At 37.8% G+C, this 23,256-nt stretch overlaps 1 protein-coding gene and 1 long non-coding RNA gene across 5 annotated transcripts in view; one reads left to right on the forward strand and one right to left on the reverse strand.

The window, feature by feature from the left end:
- The window catches only part of USP25 (ubiquitin specific peptidase 25), a 93,433-nt gene extending 85,623 nt beyond the window's left edge, over positions 1–7,810 (forward strand). For all 4 annotated transcript variants that reach the window (XM_082772232.1, XM_082772233.1, XM_082772234.1 and 1 more), the window contains 4 exons: positions 944–1,023; positions 5,709–5,832; positions 6,512–6,707; positions 7,214–7,810. In XM_082772232.1, coding sequence (XP_082628358.1) covers positions 944–1,023; positions 5,709–5,832; positions 6,512–6,707; positions 7,214–7,386 — 573 coding nt within the window. In that variant the 3' untranslated portion in view covers positions 7,387–7,810. The remainder of the gene's footprint in view (positions 1–943; positions 1,024–5,708; positions 5,833–6,511; positions 6,708–7,213) is intronic.
- The window catches only part of LOC309877855, a 637,773-nt gene that overhangs the window by 196,269 nt on the left and 418,248 nt on the right, over positions 1–23,256 (reverse strand). The gene's annotated exons all lie outside the window — the stretch shown is intronic.

Below are 23,256 nucleotides of genomic sequence, written 5' to 3' on the forward strand. Positions count from 1 at the left end.
CACAGAAACCAATACAGTTACACAAGTAGAATAACAATCCTGGACGTAGCTTTAAGTGAGGGGGTGAGGGAGATCTTCTGTTCCCCTGCAGATATATGTCGCCTTTTTAGCTCTTGAGGCAGATATCTTTGGAGAAACTACAAACTTGTATCACAATTTGTCCTGTATAGGGAGTTGTCATTTCATGGAACCTTTCTCATGCTCTTTGTATTGAATCTTCAAGTGGCTATGTATTATGGTATTTTTTCACTTATTTAATCTTTAACGTGCAACTGAAAGTTGGCTGCTAAATGAATGCGAGAAAAATACCTTTCTCCCTTAGAGCATTTTTTCTTGTAAAGTGTATCAGTAGTCACTTTGTATAAAATGGTGATGTAGGAAATAAATGTTGTGCTCCAATGTAAACATCTCCATGGTCTGAAGTACTCAACAAGACACTTTGGATTTTTATCCCTTACAAATAAATGTATTCAGGCTTTTTCTCTGTCTTTCTTACACTGAAATTTAAACTTAATTTTAGTGCATAAAAATGCTTTCTAACCCTTTCTGAGTAAATAACTGAGTCTAATATAGGGAAGAAAAGTGGCTATTAGCCTCTTAGTTGTTTTGTTTTTGTTTTGTTTTGTTTTGTTTTGTTTTTGGGGGGGGACACGGACGACACAATTCCCATAATTCTGACTGTGGTTCTCCAAAAATGCCTCGTGTTCTTTTCAATTCAAATGGCAATACATTCTGTTTGAAGAAAAAAAAAATCTCATCTAGAAATATTTTAGGAATTTAAGAATCTTATTTTCATTGAGGGAGGGGGGATTCAGACTGACTTTTCCCACATGCCAGCTTACTAGAATTCCTAATCACTTAATGTAAATGTTCAGCACTTAAGTGTGTAAAATTGTATTTCATGTTTGTGGATGAAATTCTATATACCCTTTCTTATATGCAGAGATGGCATCAAGACTATAGAAATTTCAGGGAAACAACCATGTTTCTCATGGTAGGATTGGAGTTTTTCCAAAAAAAGAGGTAAGTGGTAGTATAGAACTCAAATGTGGTAGAACAATCTGAAGGCAAAATGTGACATTGATAAAGTAAAACAATTATTAAGAATTGTTTAATATATTCTTAATTTTATTTACAATTTACTCAGTTCATTAATTTCTTCAGTCTCACGTTTTCCTCAGTTTCACTCAACCTTCTACTTTTAATCTCCGTTTCTTTGCACCTTATCAAACAATGGACTCTTTTCAGTGTCCCCACATGCACTTGTATTCCTCATTCTCTCCTACTCTGAGTGCTGTGGGTATCCCTCAAACATAAAAATCTTTATTCTCTGGCATCACATGTGCACATATATCTATCTGCTTTTATCAGTAATCACTGCTAGTCAAATCCCTATATTATCTTGTCTTTTTATTGGGATTCCCAGAGAAGCAAAATTTTGCCTCGTGTGTTTGTCTGAGCCAAAATGCCACTCATGATGGGCTTTAAAGATCAGGCAAAAAAAAAAAAAAAAAAAAAACCACCTGTTTGAGGAAAATTATCACGCGTTATTATCATAGTTATAGCTGATTCTTCTTAGCTCTGTGTGTCAATGTTAATTCATTCCCTTCTCTTTTCTTACCAACCCAGAAACTATATCAAACTGGTGACATTAATGTATTTAATGCATTACAGCAAAAACTTATACTGTGATCAACTACATGTAGCAAGGGTGGAAATAACAGTATATAATGCCTCAAAGTATTTTACAGGAGAGAGTCTTTTAAAAAGCATTGTTCAAAAACTACCTCTTCCTCCCATCCCCAATCAAGGGCCGGGGGGGAAGGCGCTAGCAGAAAAATATTCAGTAGCTGACATCTGTTGTGTTAAAATTGAACTATCACGTGATAAAAATGTTTAATTGTGAAAAAAATTTGTTGCCAATCACTGATTTTCATAACACAATATGTAGGGGAACCAAATTTAGTTTGTTGACTCTATGTTGTGCAGGAAATTGCTTCATATTTCTCTTTCTTGTCCTGTATGCTCCCAGTGAAAAAAGGCCCAAACAAAAAAGATAATTAAATACTACTTATCTCTCTTGCAAGCTATGTTTTTATGTAGTGGCTAACAAAATGAGCTCATAACCTTGTTTTTGCACCATGTAATAAATAGTACATTCACTAATACTCTAAATTAGCATATACTACTTTGCTAGTATTGAACAGCTTGTATACAAAGTTTGGTCAGAAGATTGCGTGATTTTTTTGAACAAATAATCAGTCTGATATTGCTGGATGCCTTAAAGGGGCAAAAATATCACAGCTATCAGTGTGATACATAGGAATCCTCCTTGATTTCCTTGGAAATTGTGCATACTCTGAGCTTAAATTTCCTCAAGTACCTTGGCATCGGGACTCCAGGATGGCAGCTTTAATTGGAAAATTGCAGTGTTTTCACTAATCCGTTTCTTACTGTAATATATTCTGATTGGGATCAGGGAGGGAAACACAGGTTTCTCTTTATTCTGAACAGTATTTTTGGTACGGCTACCTAGTTGATTGGCATAATTAGGGTGAGGTATTTTTTACCAAACATCTTCATAATTTAGAAAACAAGTGTTTAACGACTAGTCTTAGATTCGTGTGTTGGTAAGAAATTAAAATTTATCAGACTCATCTAACATCCATTAAGTGTAGTGTTCATTCCTTTTGGCAATAAATGCCATTTCATAAATGCTTCAAGTGGTATTTAATACAACGACACAAAGATTAGAGTTGAGCATGCTTAGAGAGTGGGTGAGAATCTGGGTATCCACTGGCTGACTTTAAAGGCATCTATTGCAATTACACTCCTGTGTTTTCCAAATGGCTGAGGTATTTTTTGAAGTTCACATCCTGTACGCTCTAGAGATCAATGCTAATGATCTATGTGGTCGTTAGCATTATGGTCATTAGGTCAATGCTAATTTTCAATATTCTGAAAACAAGACTAAATTGATGGACTCTTCTGATCTCCTTTCAATATTCCCTTAACTCTTAAATCATAAAAATGTAACTTTAAAAATATTTATGAAAAAATAGACTTCCATAATTGAAACATGACTGTCATTAACAGGACTGTCTTGAGGCTTTTTTTCAGAAACCTGCTTCCCTCAGTTGACCAACTTTTCTTGTTTTAAATAACACTAATTAATAGCTTGCAGCACACAGTCTCTAGATGGAGCAAAAAATTGGCCTTTACCCAGTTAGTCTGATTTTCTTACCAGTGCTTTGTGGAGCAAACACAAAATGCAGTTTGTCATGCCTTCTACTCCCTTCATGCTGGTAGCTTACATTTAGAGGTCTTGGTGTCGGAGTGCTGAGCATGGAAGGCTGCACTTGAAGGTTAAGGAAACAGGCACTTACTACTTCTGAAAATCACCTGGAGCTTGGTTTTAGCTGAGTACTGAGAAGTCATGCCTACTTTCAGAGTTCAGTCATGATCCCTTATGGTGGTTGACAAGGCTTTCTTTTCACAGCAGATGAAGATCTAAAGGGTCTTTAAGGTGTACTTTCTCTGATTGTACTGTAGAGTAGGAATCTGCTATGGATGAGATGAATGTAGTCAGCTAATGAACCTTGGCAGGAGTTTTACTCGCAGTTTATTCTTGTGGCAGTGACTGAAAAGTGAACAAAATGTAGACCTCAGCAGTTGGATTTTAAGTTTCTGGAAGCACAGTATGTTTTTTCAGCTTTGGCAGCAGTTCTTTTTTGAAAGCAGCATTAACATTTAGTTTAACCATACCTGTGCTTCCTGCACCTTTTCCAAAGTCTATACCCAGTGAGCTCCATAACTCTGTGAGCAGCTTTACTAATTTTAAATGCAGAGAGATTAAGTTCAGGCTTCATAGACTGGAGCTTATATGCGCTTTATATGTGAAAAGGTAGCATCCGTTTGCTTAACTTAAATCGTAGTAATATTCCTCAGAGGCTCAAGACACAGAAGGCCTCTGAGCTTGGCTTTACAGTAATGATGATTTAAAATGACTTAACGTTGCTGTTAGATAGCACTGTTGCTGGTTCGGGGAACAATCATGCAACTAGAGGACAAAGCAGGAACAGACGGATTAGGAGATAAGGCCGCTGCCAGGAGCAAGTTTCTAATTTGGATCAACTGAGTTGTTGATGCTGTTAATTCAACCTGTGGTTTCACAAGTAACTGAACCAAGAATGGAAAGGGAGAAAAGGTCCCACTCCTCTGGCTTTGTATCTTGCAATCCCAGTTCCTTGCGGTAGTATTGTGCAATATGTCCCTGTCCTCCTACATTAACTTTTGTGCTGTCCAGTCACTTGTGTTGGAGGTTACTGCTCTGTAGAGTTTTCATGGACAGGAGAAATGGACTTGAGAAGAGGGCAGTAGGACTTGTTACTTTAACGAAAAAATTTGTATTTTGAAGACAAGAAAGTAGAGACTAGTGACTGTATATATGTAACACATTACTCAAGTAGGAAATATTTAGGATTGCAAGAAACTGTGATGGAATGGCCTTTTCATGGTGGAAAAAATAACTTCACAGTAGATTCTGAAATTCTGGTGTTGGGGTTCATCTTGTTTTTCCAAGCAGAGATATTTGAAGGTGAAGCTTTCAGTAGCCATTGCTATTGCAAGTAACCTTTTCCCTTCTTTTTATGTTGTCTTGTTGGGAGGCCTTATGTAAGTCTTGAGTTTGACTACTTTAGAAAATTCTGACTTGTATTTTTCATGTATCCTATATGCTTTGTGTTCTCACATATAATTTTTAGCCACTTCTACTAGTTCGGTGTTTTGGTAGTTTAAGCCCTAACCTTGACCTTCCATTTTTCACTAGGAGTGCATAACGTACTATTCCTCTAACACTCCATTAGAAAACTTCTCTATGTTACTCTAGTTGTTTGAACAAAGTAAGATTTCTAATTGCTTGTTTTTAGGATAGTTGCCTGAACTTTTTTCAGTGTCTGTCTATCATAACTGGCTTTCTGCAAATCAGAGAATTAATGCTTTAAGGTGTTTGCTGAAAATGGTATGCAGCAGTGTGAAGGGAGATTATTAACTGGAGCATCATGAGATCTCTGATTATTAATTATTAGGTTCTTAGATCCTCTGTTACTCATTCTTTACCGATTAAGAATGTATTTATTTTCTGCATTTAGAGTAAAGGCAGAAGTGCCAATAGAGTGCTGATATTTCTGATTTTGAAATGCTGTTGTGGCTTCTTCCATCACTTTAGATTTCGGTAGTCCAGAAAAACTTAATGTTAGTGAGACTAAAATTTCACAGTTTATTTCTGGAAATAATTTGATGGCTTTAATTCTTATTTGCTAAGGCATAAAATACTATCAAGATAATAGCAGCAGAAGATCAAATCTGATGTGACATAAATGCATGCAGGAAAAAAAAGTTTTCTTGTATACCCAAGGCTAATCCAAAGCCATTTATGAAGTGAGTGAAACAATACAGATTTATTTCAGTGAGCTTTGGATCACACTTCATGTACAAGTGTTCTAAACTGATAATAAAATACATTGTTCTAATGTGCAAAAAGAAGAAAATGTCTATTAAAAAAACAACATAATGAAAAGATGGGTGGGGAGGTGAGGTTTTACATTCAAATGAGTAAGTTACCTATCCTTGAAGAGCACAGTAGTTAACTTGAAACAGGTGGTACCTGGATTTGCATCTAATTATTTTGTTTCTTTACTTTGCTTTAGCTATATGGAAGCCTTGCTCTACCTTATCTATGCTTACCAGAATAACAAAGAACTCTTGTCCAAAGGCCCATACAGAGGGCATGATGAAGAGCTGATATCTCACTACAGACGAGAATGTTTGCTAGTAAGTGAAGGGTGAAGTATGTCTCAAAAGTTGGATTTGCTGCATAGCTTTAACAAAATGAGCTAGTAGACAGTGTTGCCATAATTTAAAAACAAAACAAAACCACCTTTCATTAACAAATTAATACTTCGAACTTGTGTAGGAAAAAAATGAAAGGAAGAAATGTATGTAGTAAGCATTAAAAATGTATTACTTTTTTTTTTTTTTTTTTGTATAATCAGTTTCTTTATCATTGTAAAAAGTGTGCTTGCGGACATTGTGTCTGGTCTAGGTAGGAACAGCAGTTGACACTGTTGGTGGGTGAACTTGCAACATCACCACAGTTGGACAGGGACACAAATATTAGAAAAAAGTTTCCATCAGGAAGTGAGTTTTTTTTCCTTGATTGTGTCGCTTTTTTTTTTTTTAGCAATGGTGAAAAGAGGCAAGAGCAGGTGATAGGACCTCAGTCTTTAAAAAGAGCAGCTGCAAAGGTTCTGTTGGCAGGTATCAATCAAAGTGGCCTGAGGAATAGCGAAAAATCAAATGGTTTCATAGAGTATATTTATTGTTGCTGTGAATGTTAAAGCTCAACTGTTGTTATTGCAAATTTGCCCTAAGAAAATCAAAAACTGCTGCATGGTAAAATGTGAAATGCTGTATACTTAAAGGCTTTCCTTTTTTGTGGTGGTACATGAAGAAACTAAATGAACATGCTGCAGCACTGTTTGAATCAGGAGATGATCAGGAAGTAAATAATGGCCTGATCATTATGAATGAGCTTATTGTCCCATGTTTGCCATTACTACTGGTGGATGAGATGGAAGAAAAAGATATTGTTGCCGTGGAAGATATGAGAAACCGTTGGTGTTCGTATCTTGGACAAGAAATGGAACGTAAGTAATTTATTTTTTAAGGTAAAAGGCTCTTAAGTGCTCCTGATTTATTTATTTTTTAGAATGTGTTGGTTTTGATGTCTTGAACTGACCCTATATATTTTGTGTCTTGGTAAAATATTTTGAAATACCCTCACTCTTGAATAATCCTGCACACTTTTAAATGAAGAGTAGTTTTTCCATATGTAATAATGGGGTACTGCAATATTTTCCATATATAGCAATGTCCTTAAAGGAAAGATGTCTTGCTTTATTTTATTTATTTATTTATTTTAAAGTGGAAAAACATTTATGCTGATAGACCATTTGAAGGGGCATTTATGTTAAGGTCTTGCTAGGAACCAGTATGTCCTAGTAATTGCTGGAGCACCTGAAGAAAGTGAATTATTCCAAGTAACACCTCCTGTTCCCACCCGGGGAGGGGAGAGTTAGTTTGGGGCAGAAAGAGGAAAATTTCACCTGCAGATATAAAAGTTCATGGTTGTTTTTCTTATTTTTATTTGCAGCTAACTTGCAAGAAAAGCTGACAGATTTCCTGCCAAAACTGCTAGATTGTTCTACAGAGATTAAAGGTTTCAATGACCCGCCAAAGTTACCCTCCTACTCCACACATGAACTGTGTGAAAGATATGCCCGAATCATGATGTCACTCAGTCGAACTCCAGCTGATGGAAGATAAATTCTGCAGCCTTCCTGAGCACATTGTATAAACTTTTTTAGTTCTTAAACCTTGCCTTCCTGTCACAGGGTTTGCTTGTTGCTGCTATAGTTTTTAACTTTTTTTATTTTAATAACTGCAAAAGAGAAATGACTGTACAAACTTTAGCAAGACTGCAAACAATTAAAGCTGAGAATCGCATGGCGCTCAGTCGTTTCAACCAGAATTGATGCAACATGCAAGTCTGATCATTATGGCAAAACTGCTTTTTTGCCACTTATCTGTTACAGTATTACTTTGCTTTTATCTTAAGATCCTTTACTTTATCAACAGCTGTCTGGATCATTTTGTGACTGCAACTACTTTAAGTGTCCAGTGCTGTGTAAATACATGGTACTCGGTAGCTTGTAAATGAAATGAAAGAATAAAGTTTTATTTATGGCTACTTCTGTGTTTGTAAGCAAATACCTTGTGTATTAGTGTAAATACGGGTATTTTTAGAAGAGAGACAGTATGACAGACAGTATATTGGTGGGTAACTCAATTTTGTAGACAAGGTTCTTCAGGATTTATGGCCAGTTTAGTTGCAGGTAGTCAAAGATTACTGTATGTGAATATATTGAATACCTGTCACGGTATTATACACTGTTTTTTTTTGTATATTCTTTTCTGATCTGTGTGATACTGCACCTGAACACTTTGGCTTGTGTGTGGCCATGCCACATCTGTACTGATGGCAAGGACTGGCTTCTGAAGCAAAACAAAAAATGGCACCTTCCTTTTCTTCTTAGAGAAAAAAATGAAAAAAAAAAAAAAACTATTTTCAGTAGAACTATGACAACTGCTGTGCAAAATTTTTAGAAATTCATTTGAGTAGAGAAAATACAGGTTTTGAAAAAATGGACTTTGTGAATCTTAGGGGTTAATTAAGGGGTTGGTTATTTTTAATTGGTATTTTAGTTATGTAAGTGACCAGAAATAAAACCTTTCATTAATTCCTTACTTGAAATGGGTTGCTGTTGTTGCAACAAAGTATCTCTGAAACCTTATGTGTGTCCTAATTAAATTTCTGTTGGAAGTGAAAGAAAAGATCTACAGGGCTTGTTTTGTAGAACTCAAATACTGTCTGGTTTTAATGAAGAAATTTAATTGTTTTGTGGAAAAAGAAATGTAACATGTCCTTAAGTAATTCTGTTACCTGACACTATTTTGATTCCTATTCTTTATAGAGAACATTTTGTATTAGAATAGTAAAATATGTGAATATTTGTTTGTATGTTTTCTTGGAGCAGCACTCAACTTCTTATTATAGGCTTTCAAGTGGATAATATTTTAATTTCTGCTAACAAAATAACACAGAGGGAAAGATGGATTGAATTCAGACCACCTAGAGGTGTAGTGGGAATAAATGTAGGCTTCTCACATGCAGGAAGAGGCTGAGTTCACTTTCAGCATGTGTCAGTCTTGAAATTTGTTCTCTCTTGAGATACACTGGATTGTATATAAAGTAAATAGAATGTGAGCTTCACTTCAAAGTTTTTTTTTCAGGGGTAATTTCCTATTTTAGTGCAGTACTACTCAGGAGCCTTTTCTTTTTTAGGTATGAGTATGTCTATGAAATTTGACCTTTCATGGAAAAAGATACACATATTATGAAAAGGATGAAGATGCATTTTAAAGTATTTCACATTTTGCATCTGTTGCATTTCCATCAGAATCTGAATAATATGCTTACTTAGCATTATGTGTTTTTAAACAAGGTTTGGAACAGATTAAATTTGTCCTTTGCCTTTTTAAGCAATGGTAAAAAACAAAAGTGAAAGAGGACTTCTATTTCTTTATTGCTAACAGGTTTTGAATTTGAATGTTTGTGAAACATTTTAAGGAAAGCTCCTCTCTAACCCTCCAGGAACTTGTTAACCTCAGCATCTGTTTAATCTCCCATGACAAACACAGGAGAAAAGGCACTCTTTCTAAGGTAAAAAGAGGTAGAAAATATTTCACTTGGGAAGAATATCTAAGGTATTTAAATTATAAAGATGTAAACAAGGACAAGATTATTATTATTATTATTTAGTTTCAGCTTTTTCAATTTCTTAGCAAGCAAAAATAATCAATTGTAGGTCATAATACACAAGATAAATATGTATTAATTTTCTAATGACTGTTCAATTTTGAGTAGAATTGAGAAGATCTGTCCAGTAGAGAAGTAAATATATATGTATTTTACTATTTTAATATCTCTTAAGTATTCTGTATGAATCTAAACATTCAGCTAAATCATTAAGGTACTATATTCTATTAAAAGGTTGCTTCTTTCACTGAAATAAGAGAGCTTGGATTCACAACGCCTAGCACAACTGTTAAAGGTAGTAGCATACAATTCATTTGGCTTCCCAATAACGTGTAGATTTTTTTTTCTCTTCAAAATGGAAAATGTGGTCTTTTTGAGGCTGTTTCAATTATACAGGAATTCACTTTAAGGGAATTTAACCCAAACTTGTTTATAAAGCACCAGGAACTAAATGCAAGGGTATTTTTTTTCCAGATTTTGCTTCATAAAGTGGAGGACCCTGAAGGCACTGCAGTCTTTATTATGTACCTTTTTGTTTTTCCTCACTCATGTGACTTCTTTTTAGGTGACCTGTAATATTGCTGCACTTCCATTGATATTTTGGTAATTGGAAATCTCATTGTTTCTAGTTAAAACTGTGATTGCAGATGTTAGCTCCAGCCTAGAAGACCATGATCAACAGGAGAATTAATGTGAACAAAGAGGACTGATGGAGTGAATATGTATTCGTTAGAAATGATCATCTTGAAATCACTCCAGACACAAGGGTATAGACTAGTATTTCATTACAGAGTCACCACAGCTTTGAGGACAGATGTACTCCAACTGCAGTGAATGACTGATACAATGAACAGATTTGCTCTAGAAAGTGTGAGGTATGAGCACAGTCAAAAGCATATGTTTCACATTCAAACATTTAGAAAACAAAACAAAACAAAAAACCACTGATAATGTCTGTATTACACCTAAATATCTTTCAGATTATTTTAGGCTACTCTGACATGCATGTGAAAACTGCTGCTCCAGAAAAGTACCTGATGTGAACAGTAGCACACAGGAAAGTCTGATATTGTCCAAAGAGTAAAAAAAAAAAAAAAAATTGTAAAGACATGATGGTGGTTGTTCATATTCTTCCTTTTGTTTCTTTTCCCTCAAAATACAGTGAATCCAAATGTTTGTGGGGGGCCTTATATAAACAAAAGTTAAGAATGTTGTTGAAAGAGTGTACCACTATATTATATACTGTACCAAGTATATAATAAATTGACTATTTTATGCAGCCTTTTCTAACATGTATTTACATACATCTTTTAAATATACTTTTTTTTTTTTTTTTGTCTAGAATGATTAAAAAAAGAGGGGAAGGAGGGGAGTACCAGTCATGGCATTGCTCCTTGAATGGAGATTAATAGATACATAAAAGCTCTTATCCAAAGGGGTCTTTTAGCAAAATGTAATAGGTGAACTTCCCTTTTGAGTTCTTTCAAACAAAACAGAATTCTTTTGCTTGTGATTGATACCAGTTTTCATTATGTCCCTGAAGACCTTTTGAAATCCAAGGCTTGATGGATGAGCTTCTAACTGAAAACACTCTAATTCATGAGGATCATTATGAATTAAGATTGTTATAAGGATTGTTGCCTCTTTGTAGGCAAACGAACAGTATCGGTATTCATCTAATTGTTTTTCCCTCAGCAGAACCTTCCTGCTTGGTTTAGCTCTTTTATTTCAGTTTTGATTCTTATCGGAGCCAAGCCAAAAAGCTTTGGCAAACACATGCTTTTTTTTTTTTTTTTTTTTTTTTTTTTTTCCTAATTCCAGTCATTGCTACTGAACATGTGTACTCCAACTTTACTGTCATGCCTTTAAAATCTTGAATTTTGTTAGGAACTTCTTTCCCTGTTGAGATCTTCCATGTAAGTCCCAGACGGAGACTCTCGCTCCCAGAAATGGCTTCTTGAGGCAGTACTTGGTGAGAACAGCTTGACTTGTTTCCTGGTGACTAGGATCAACCCAAGTCCCCTCCTCACAGGCTGGGAAATAAACAGTGAGACAGGCTTATGTTCACTGCTTGGATTCATTATCAATATGAAGGGTAAAGCTCATCCTGCGTCTCTCCCTTCATATCTTAATTGAAGTATCTCTTAGATAAAGGTTTTGGCTCCATGTCACTTTCATCCTTGTTCTAATTTTTTTTTTTCCCCCTCCTGCCCTGATGCTGCCTGTTTAAGTCAGTGGCATATCCATGTCCCAGGATTTCTAGTTTGGTTAGTTTTTACTTTTACATTACCTTGTATAGCCACCATACCTTTGTTACCAGGTAGAACCAGTGGTATGCAACCAGGATTTTTCTGCTTTCATTTCTGCGGTTTCTGCTTCCATCTGCATGTCAGTGTAAACTCTTCGTGAGTGTAAACTCATTTCCCCTCTACAGGTACCTGAGTTTCCTTGGGACTGCTCTGGTGTGTATGTATGTGCAGGATCTCTAGGTAAAATGCCCCAGTCCGCACATGTATCTTCTGGTAACACTTGGTATTTGAAAGGCTGAGTGTTTTAGCAGTGTGAGGGAGTATCATAGTACTATATCCAGGTTCATGAAGGTTGTAGATGCTGTGGCTAACATTGAATTTGATCTTCATGCTTTGCCTACAGCGCTTAAAATTGTAGTCAATCTTTGGCAAAAAGCTGCTCTTTCTTGCTGTGCAGGTTTTAGCTGGTCTGTATCCAGGTATATCCTATTGCTTTATGAGATTTTTTTTCCTCAATTTTTTTTTTTTTTTTTTTTTTTTGTGTTAAAGTTCTTTGAATCCATTTGTATTTCATGAACATGTAATCAACATGAAGAAAACAGTAATTGCTGTAGGCTTCCTTCAAGGAACAAAATGTGTATTTTGTTTGTGACATTAATCTATGTGGGGAGTGGTGCTATTTTTTTGGGGAGGGAGGGTGTGTGTGTGTGTTAATAATATGGGATTATAAATTGGAGGGAATTACTATATAAACATAATAAATTTATATGGATTAGGACAAAAAACTTTTTGTTGTGTAACAAGTTCTAAGAAAAATAATTCAGAGTTAAGTAATGCAGTTTGAAAAAGCTCATGTTTTCTCAGGGGAGAGATTAGGGAGTTAGGTTTTTGAAAGAAACCTTTATCTATGTAATTGAAAATCTTATAAATTTTAATAGCCCAGCATAATTTATTCTTGTAATCTGTTTAGGAAGCTTTTTTGGAAAGTTTTTTTTTTTTTTTTTTTTTTTTTTTTTTTTTTTTACGTTTTGCATTTCATGAAGCAGATAGTTTACAAAAATAAATAAATGAGAGGGAAAAAAAGAAAATAAACATAGCTTCCCCCCCCAATAATATATATATATATATTTAAATTTTTGAGGGAGAGATTATTGTTTTTGGTATTCTGAGTTAAGTTTGGATGGTCAAAAGTCTTACCTCTTTCCTTCCATGCCCATGGTTTATGTTTAACAAGTAAGTTCTGCTTTGGAATGCGTACCATCACCCCTTGAATTTCTGAAGGAGAATTTGTTACCTTCAAAACCTTTGAATTTGAGATTGAGACCTGCCCCACTGTATTTGGCACAGACAAGTGTTCCATTTCCAGCTGATGGCGATTGTAGTTTGTCGGGGTGGTTGTTGCAAGGTACACAGAATACTTTGCACTTCATTGGCCATCTCTTGGATGGAGTCCTCAGTGTACTTTGCATATGAAGATTTGTGTTACTGTGTTTTAAGAACTGAGTCATCACTGTTGCCTCACCCCCTCCCCCCCATTTTTGGTCCAGTGTATTTCAGGTATTCAAATGCACTGGGCAACTAAAATCGTACTGCTATTATTACCTTTGCCACTGGATGCCGGGATATCTGTGTTTCTAGGCTTCTTAAAATACTTCAGTCATTTATGCTCTGTAAAATTGTCTAACTGAAATGGAAAGTGATGGGTCTAATTTTATGCACATCATAGTTGACAGAGAAGAGCCATAATGATGTTTTCTAATTAGTAACAATGTGAAATTAAATATTTCTTTTTCCCTTGACACAGTGCCCAACGAGATTTGGAAAGCTGAGTATCTTTTCTAAGAAATAGAAGCTACTAGGTAAATCTGGCAAGTTTTAAGGCTGGCCATAATCTCTTAGGGACAACAGATTGCATAGATAAGATGTTTCTTCTTCTGTCTTTGTTCTTGAAGTAGGCTAAAAATGTTCACTGAAAAGTTTTAAGATGTATTTTTATCTGCTCTGTAGTAATTTTATGAGTATTTTTGCTTTATATATTTTTTTTGCTTTAAAGGGGCTTGTTTTGTAGCATAAATGATGTGAGTTCTTGGTTATAAGCAGAAAAAAAAAAAAGTATAAAGAGTTCAGGTGGCTGCTGTCTATCAGAAGTTCAGTTAAGTTGAAAAACTTTGCTGTTACCTCCATCTTACTCACTTGGTAATTACTTCCCCTCTCCTACTCAACCAAAACGCTTGCGAATCAAAGTAATGGACTCATGGCAGACTATAATGTTCCTCTTTTGGGTAAGAAAGCAGTTGTTTGACATATATGTAGTCTTACAAGAGGTCTGTCTAACATAGCCACCGAAGAATGGTAAGCTCTGGCTAAGAGAAGCTTTTAACATTGTCAGTTTAAGCTAGTCTGTTTTATTTCTGCTATTAAGACTGAGTTTGGTTTTAAATGGTATGCTAATTAATATTAATGCTATTTACAAGCCTTCTACAAATTTATAAAATGAAGTGCCAGACTATGAACAAATACTGATGGTTCCCAAGTGCATCTAGAACATCTTTCCAGAGTGAAAGTATTGTGGAGTTTCATCCCAGCAGAGATCAGAAAAGAAATTAGAGGCATTATCCACCACAGAAACGCTCAAATGTGTGAATGAACAGACATTCCTTCAGGATTTCTGCAGAGTGGGAGAGAGTGGAGGCTGCTGCATTCTCTCATCTTGCATTTGATCAACCTCATGCCCTTTGTGCAGAAGATATCTCAGTGATGTAGGCAAAGCTGGATTTTGCTGTGAGAGGGGGAGGAGGAGGGCTCCATTCTGTAGAAGGAGAGAAAATGGGCATGTTTTACACAGGAGTCAGGTGTGCCATTTCAGGGAGTGGGAATAATGCCAGTAGCTGAAAGAAGCCCCCTCTTTTCTTAGGAATCACTGTCCATACACCATCCACCTCCTCTCTTCCCCTGCATCACCAGCAGGATGGCAATTCCAGGGCCAGCGTGCTGGCAAAGTGAGCGCAGTGCTGATGAGCCTATCCACCAGCAGCCTGCATCTTTGGCTGAGTGCCTGCTTTGCTCCTCTCCTTAGCGTCCTACCTAGAAACTTACTTCTCCCCCTTTTTAAATCCCTACTGAGGCTTTCTTTTCCAGCATGCTAGCCCTGTCAGATAAGGGATGTTTTTTCTTCCTAAATAGTGAAGCAGAGGATTCTATATTAAACTTGAATCCAGCTTGCTGAGTAATCTCAGATATGCTGTAGTTCTGACTGACTCATGGCAATTTGTCCTTCCTTCAAATTGTATAGCACTTTCAGATTCCATCAGCCAGTGCTTATATTTCAGGTTGCTGATGAAGAGACCTTTGTGGGACCCAAATCCTTCCCCTCCCTTCACCATCAGTGCTTCCCCTGGAAAGTTAGCTCCCAGTTACAAAAAACATGTGCCATGATTCCACAAAAACTTCTCTGGAAGGCACCATCAACTCTCAGTCTTACAGCCTTCTCAGGCAGAGTTACGAGCCACAAGACTGTGACGGGACAGTGCTTCTGGAGGTCCATGCTCCCCCTTGCTACGTGGTAGTGGGGCTCTCTGCGCAACCTTGGTCAGTCAGACCTGCAGTAGGCTCTGACCGGAGCACGGCATGCTGTCGTGCAGTAGTTGTCACGGCTCTCCAGGGCAGCAGCAGACGTCCCAACAGCATATACAGAAGAGTTGTGTAGGACACTATCAGGTTGCACATAGGAAGCTACTTCTATGTGGTAAGTCCCAGAGTTACACGTTTCAGCGTTAAGGTGGGCTTACACCAGAAACAGATGAATGCTGATGTTAAAATGACTGAAGACAAACTGCAAATGAACACTGATACATGAAACTGAAACATTTTGTTTTCCAAAAAACCTTATATGGCAGCAGCCTGACAGCGAGGAGTACGATGCAACTTATCTGAAGGCTCCTATTCAGTTTTGACCAAACTTTTACATACTATGGTATTTTAAAAGTTTCTGTTTCTTATCTTAAATTGTCTGTTTCCATAAACTAGAAATCTGGAAGTTTTTTTGCACAGTGCTCAGTGACAATCTGTGTATAGATACATAAATATATTTAATAGTACTTTCCTGTTGAGCTTTTCAGCTGACCTATATAGCAAGTCATTTAAAATGATTGAATTAATTTGAGTAGCTTTTCTTTGAGTGTATAAATCACGCATATTATTTGCAGTGCTGTCAGGTTGCAGATTTTACAGTGCTGGTGTTTTTTGTCTGGACTAGCTTGGTTTACTTTGACACCTGTCGTACTTTCGATGTTGTATTTTCTAGAGAGCCTATACGCGATCGCACTAGATGTATTTTCTCAGGGACAGAGGGACTGCTGAGGCCTGGAGTGCACCAGTGCAGCTCTCAGTTAAAGCCGTGAATGCTTTCCACAGAGACCGAGACTGCCGCTTATCTGTGTTTTTAACGCCGGGGGAAAAAGACCCCGAAATATTTTCAGCTCCTTCCGTCTGTTGGAGATGTACAAGCAGCAGAGTGCGGCTTTGGACGAGGAGAAAGCCCAGACCGACGGCTGTCGGCTCTCAGGCTGAGACCCTCTGCAGCCGTGAGGCGGCGTGCAGGCAGCAGCAGCCCGGCCCTGCGCCTCGGGGCCCGGCCCAGGCCCGGCCCAGCCTCAGGCGGCCCGGGCCGCTCCCGCCGCCCGTCTGCGGGCCGGGGCCGCCCCCTGCTGGCCGCCCGCAGGCAGCGGGGCTCGGCTCCCGTCCACCCGCGGCCTCGCTCGCCGGCTCCCTGCCTCCTGCTGCGGTGCGGGGAGGCTGTGGAGCTGCTGGGGGCGTTAGAAGCCGCCTGACTGCCTAAATCAGAACCAGACACATGGTTTTTCAGTCACTTTTTTTTTTTTTTTTTTTTTTGAGGTCGCATAGACATTATCGTGTCTCGGCATTTCCCACCTACCTCTTGCCATAGCAAGAGAAAATAATGTTGCAGTTTTTGCTGCTGCCTCTGTGCGAATCACAATGTCTTCCTTTTCTTTCTCCCTTCCTAGCCTGGGTTAGAAATAAGGTGCAGATCTTAACATCAAGCCTCCAGTGGTTAGCTGTGGTATGGCAGGCAGCTTCTTTCGGTGGGTTGTTCTACTTGCTGTGGTAATGTTGCCACTCACACTGAACAGCTTTGGGATTGTAAAATGGCTGGTGATTGGGAGCGGCGACTCGTCCCTGTGCTCTGAAATGCACCTTTCGGTTTGTACCGATAACATGGCTTCAGCAGGATCCATGGGCGTCCAGGAGCATCCCCGGGAACCTGGTGGGGCTCTCTGGGACGCTGGGGTGTCCACGAACAAGAGAATCAAGGATAGCTTATTAAAAGGTGTTTAAAAGGAATCTGACATATTGTGAACTTAATCTTTCTACCTTGGGGCTGTGTCCTAATAACCGGTTCAGGATATCCATGCTTTTGGGAACTTTGGTGGAGTTTTCTTTATGTTTTTGTGAAAATAGTTATTTCAGCTATTTTACTTTTATTTATTTATTTATTTATTTATTTATTTATTAAGGATGGATATTGATGTGTAGCAAGAAAGAGAAGGAACAGTCCATGGGACAGGGTTTCCAGGAATGTCCAGATCCATTTACCAATTAGCTAGTGGTGTAGTAACTAACATGTTTCTCACCTGTTTGGAAATACATACGTGTGAAGAAGCAATAGTGAACTCAACCTGACTTGGTCAAAGTCACAAAGGAAGAATTCCACAGAGGTATCGGACTGAAGAAAATACAATCACTGTCTGTAATTTTGGGCACTGTATTTTAACTGCTACTGTTCCTAGCAAATCAGGTAATTTTGGCCCAAGATGCAAAGGTGGCTGCTCCAAAAATGGCAATTTTGCCCCTGTTCTAGTATGTATGGTATTGTTCCCTACTCACCCATCAAGACTGATGCGTCAGCATCCCACCTGGTACACCAGCTCTGCAGCTTGAGCTCTTCTGCTGTATTTGAACTTGCTGTGAATGTGGTCTCTTTGCTGTGCCTACCTGAAAACAGGTGATCAGCAATCTGCAGCACCCTATCTGGTGCCTAAGTAAAAAGTGAAGATGAGATTAATCTTTATTGCATTCACCTTGTTTGAGATTAAGTAGGCAGACCAAAGATTACTTTAGCTAATTAGACTTTCTAATTGGATTTTAAAAGTTATTAACCTTTTAAATAGGCTCTCCAGAGTGGTAAGTCAGCATGCAGTGAGCTAATTTCCAGCCAGCTTTAGTTCCATTTGCAGGGCTGCCAAGCTGGGGGCAGGCAAGGGCCACTTGCTGATGAAGGGAGTGCAGGAAGAGAGTGAGGGGCTCTGCTCTGCTGTGGCCAGAGGTGCAGAAGAGCACCTCTGGCTGCTAGCACATGAGTTCAGGTGCTCAGCGTGTAATGCTGGGTACGTTCCCAAAAAGCCTTCTGCCTTACCTTCTGCATCACTGACCACTAATGAAACTAACAAGGGTTTTATCAGCAGCCTGAATGGAGAAAGAAAACTCTTCCCAAAGAGTTTTTCTGTCCTCTGACTCTGTTTTGCCTTTGTGCTTGCCATTCCTGTGGCACACGTTGCATGTTTCTTCATCCCACGGACAATGAAGAGTTCCTTTTACACAAAACCCTGCAAGCTGCACGTTACAGAGAAGTGAAAATGAAAAATTGTGTCAGGGACAAAAGTTACAGAGTGGAGCCCTGTTATTTGCTGGACCTATTGGGAGGTACATTTAGTCACTTTTTATTTTTGGACTAGGACTGCTGGCAACTTTTTCATTTTTGATGAAGGTAAGCTATGCTCAATGTTTGCTTCTCTTTGTTACTCAATCCCACGTGTTCAAGACCAGAAGAGTACTCTAAATGATGACTGTAACAACATGGTAGGGAACCTGGGGTATTTAGATGTACTCATGGTTAAAAGCATAAAGATGGATGGATTTGGGTCTGCTGCAGCACATGTACAAGAGCTTTCCTGTGAGCGTTTCCCCTCTCCACGTGTGCTTTAGGATTTCTGAATTTTTTTCTTCCCTTAACTTTTCAGTGTTTCAGGTCATATGGGCAGGAAAGAATGTACATGCTTGTTTACTGAAATTTGCCCTATTAAACAGCAGCCAAGTTTACAGTGCAAAATCTCTCTGATAGTCAGTTTTTTATTATATCAACGTGAAGTTTAAAAAAGACACCAAAACAATGAAACTCTCAAGACCTGGACTGCCGCATTTTTCTTTCTTGCTGTAATAAAATATTCTTCTCCTGCTTGCAAGTCACAGCACTCTGTGAGAGCTGCAGAGTGGAGGCCAGCACTGGGCCATTTGTGGTGTCAGAGCGGAAGAGCGCTATTTGATGGGTTTTGTTAACGCAGCAGCTGCTTTGTGCTTGCTGTTTCCCCTCCTGCTTTCTTGACTGAAGATGTTCTTTTACCTGCTCCACGGAGCTCCGCCTTTCTCCCTCGGCCGTGTCACGCTGCGGATTGCTGGCACCACATCATGCGGCTGTCAGCCTGGTGACGATGGACTTCTGTCACTTTGCACATGGGAAGCTCGAGGGCTGACAACTATCCTCAGCTGCCAGCACGCTCTATCAAAACCTTGGCAGTGAACAGAAGGAAATATGCCATACTTCTGGCACTGAGCTTTTCCCATAGTTCCACTTCCAAATGCTTTGCTGAAAAGGAGCAGTAGCTTCCTTTGGTTGCTCATTACCAAACACTCAGGGAGTTTGCCAAAAGTGAAAGATGGAGTTGGTGCCTGCAGTTATAGAATCACAGAATCATTAAGGTTTGAAGAGACCTCCAAGATCATCTGGTCCAACCATACCCTACCACCAATGTCACTCACTAAAGGAGTATTTACAGTGCTCAGAAAAGTGAGATCAAAACATCATTTCTTATAAACTCCAAACAGCACTTTACCTTTCCTTACTCTACCACTATACATATACATACCTTGTTACAGAATGGAAGTGCAGTAATTTATTTGTTTCTGATGTCAAGCTGTTTCTAGACTGCTATGAGATGTCTGTACTGATTCCTTGTATTGTATGGTGGAAATAACCCCGTGCAGCACCATCCCCACTTTGTGTGTCAAGGCATATTCTGTGTGGTTCGTTCAGCAAAGTTTAAGCTGTAATGGAAACATTCAGTGGGAACATGTAGTGTACCCTGCATGGTCTAAAATTACATACACTTGGAAAAATCTTAATGGGATATGATGTAATGAGGGGCTATGAAGGTATGAAACATGGATTCCCACTCTGTTATTCCTGCTCTAAAAGGCTGATTGTATATTGCCTGGAAACATGCTTTCAGCTTCAAAGATGGAAGCATCATCTGTCACAGTTCATGAGCATGCCTCCCTGAGCAAATACAGCCCTTGGGCTGTTGGACCTGACACTTGTGGCAGGTAGGGGCACAAAATTTGAAGATGTATAGTCTCATTGTCACCTGCTGGGTAGCGCGAACACGTGCATTTGAAACCCCACCAGTTGAGGAGGAAAGTTCTGCTGCTAGACAGTGTCCTAACATCATTAGCGATAAAAGTGAATGGCTACATCAACATCTTTTAGTTATGTCTAGATATGTCCTCCCAAGTGTACAGAAAAGAAGCTGAGCAAAAATAAAGAAAAAATGATGTTAGGCCACTTGTTTGAAGAATTCATTTCTGATTGGGATAGTGAATCTTACTTCTAGAACCATGAAGCTTCTACATAAACTAGAAAAAAGCCTAAGAGATGTTAAAAATAAGTCCTGATTGAGCACCATCAAGCCATTCTTTGTCTGTTCCTCCTACAGATTAGACAAAATAGTTGCTGTCCATAGTCTGGGATTCACCACAAAATGTGTGTGTGTGTGTGTTCTGATTCTTCCTCTACAAAGGAGAAAATAGAATATACTGCATGCTTAGCTAAAGACAAAAACCTGCAAACTTTCATTTTAAGAATTCTGGATGGCTGTAAGTTACTGTAGGATCAGATTTTTTTGCAAAGACTTGTTGGTTCTATCTTAAAAGCTGGTAATCAACACGTTTATGTCTGGAGATACTTGTGGCTTTGAAAATACACAAACTTAAAATGATTTAAATATTTTTGTTTTGATTTTTCTGAATATTGAGTATTCTTAAAAATCACTTTGAAAAGTAATGAAGAAAATGAAAAGCATAAAAGAAACTGAGAAATTCATATAATTACTGTTGAAATCCAAGTTTGTATGTTTTGGAAGGCTGTGTGGAACAGAATCACATTTCAGAGTGTTGCTTAGCCCTCAGTATCTGATATACTCACAACCCAAGAAGAACTCTGTTCTTCTCTTGGATAACATTATCATCTTACAGGTAATATGAAAGGAAATGTTATTGAAAATGTAGTTTTAAGTAGTAACATTAAATAACATTAACATTAGTTTTAGAATAATTGAGATGTAAAAATCAATTAAAACTTAGTTTTTGTTATGCCAATATTAAAATTATTGGAATGTTGGGCACTGTAAGGAGTTGCTGAGCTATTTTTTTGTGAAAAAAAAAAAAAAAAGAAAAAAAAAAAAGAATTTTCAGCCAAGCTTTTTATTTCTGGTAAAAACTAAAGATAAAGGTGAGACTTTAAGTGTCGGTTTCAGCTTCTAGTTTGTGCCTTCTTCCCTTAGCCAGAGCCTTTGTGTGTCCCCAGTGAACTGCAGGATTCCAGTGACCCGAATTGTTTTGTGCATGGCTTGTTGTATCACTACCGTAGATCACTGTTTGCATAAACAGCAGCAGCAGCTTGGATACCAGTGCAAAACAGCCTTGTTGAAATGACCATTTGATGACAACTGCTTCTGGGATCCAGCTTTTAGTCCTTATTTAGTTGTACTTCTCTCCTCCTGAAGGACAGGGAAAAGAGAAAAAGTTGGCTGTCATCACTGGTGTCAGAGCTAGCTGCAGGACTAAAAGCAGCCATAGCAGGTCAAACCACCATGCAAACTCCTCTTGGGAGTAGGTGGTGTAAAAGAATGCAGACAACCTGTCCCCTGCGATCTTTTAATAATGATTATAACAGTAATAACAATGATAATAATTTCAATTCCTTCTCTGTCAGTATCTTACTTTAGAAAGTAGTTTTGACTGTGCTACTGATATTTCCTCCTATAGTTTCAGAGTTTAATGCCCTTTTTGATTTCAACATGGAGGAGAAGAGCTCTGTCTTAGGAATCCGAGTTCTGGAAATCCCATCATCTCCATAATGAATCATGGAAGGCAGAGAACAACATGGCACATACATGTAAAATGTGATTTGATTTTCCCTCCTCTATTGCAGCCCCAACAGCTTTTTCTGAAATCCTATTTAGCAATTTGAGGAAAAGTCTTAAGGGCCAGAACAATTCAAGTATAAGGTAAAAAGTGTGTATAGAAAGAGTATCAAATTTAGGAAGATATTTAACAAGAACGATATGAAGCTTTGCAGATATTACTGCAATTTTTTCCATAACTGGCATTCTGTACTGGTTGTATGTTGTGTAAGTAACATTAAAATTTATTTTTAGAAAGTAACATTAGAAAATATTATCCTGGTTTTAGAAGTGAATGAAGCACTTTGGCTTTTATATCTCATTGCTGGAAAAAAACATCTAGGGTGCTGAAGTTACCTGTGGAGAAATTGAGTAAAGATAAGATGTTCGTAGCTGATTGTTTTTTCTTTTTTTCCCTAAGCTGATCGTCTGCTGTGAAGTTCTCCATAGTCAGAGTGCTTTTGTGAAGAGGACCCTGATTTCTATTTGGCTTAGGTATTTAAATGCTATGTAAGAAATGGGGAAGGATTGTGTAAGAGAGAATATTAATAATTAATATGCCTATAACTTCTAAAACTTCTTTTAAATTTAGGTGAGCTTTCAAAAGAGTTGCTACTACATTAAACATCTCAGTATCATTGACGCTGGGGGACAGCACTTAATTTCCTTTAAAAATTTCCTTTGAAAATCCAAATGCTTTTTTGGAGATGAAGAAATGATTAAGCAATAGCATGCATGGAAGCTGCCTACCCTTCTTTCAGAAGAAAGAATGTGAACAATAAAAACTCTCACAAGCATATTCCTTTTGTGTAGGTCTCCAGGTTTTGATGGTCCCCCAGTCATGTGTGTGTGTGCACAATTTTGCAGTATTCATATGAATTCAGCCACCTTTTTAGCAGTAGCTGTGTTGTTTTATATATATATATATATATATATATGTATATATATATATATATATTTTTTTTTTTTTTAAGTTGTCACTTGGGCATCTTAACATCAGACCTGATATGTAATTAGTAAATATTGTCTTTTCAGAGCCTCTGTAATCCTTTTAAGACATTATGGATTTTTTCTAGGTAGGCTTGAGAAACACTGTACTCTTAACATGTATATAATACCATATTTTGTTATTAGTTTGGAGATTTGGTAATACTGTTCCTTTAAAAATAAGGTTACTTTTTTTTTTTTTTTTTTGATTTTCAGAGGCATAAGGGGACATTCTAGCAAGAATTGAGATGTTACAATGAAGGATAATTTGTTCTTCTGATGACAGTATTTTCTGGTTCATCTCATGTGAAATGAGTGTCTGTTAATA

Source organism: Aythya marila, assembly GCF_965140915.1.
Source record: "Aythya marila genome assembly, chromosome: 1".
NCBI lineage: Eukaryota > Metazoa > Chordata > Aves > Anseriformes > Anatidae > Aythya > Aythya marila.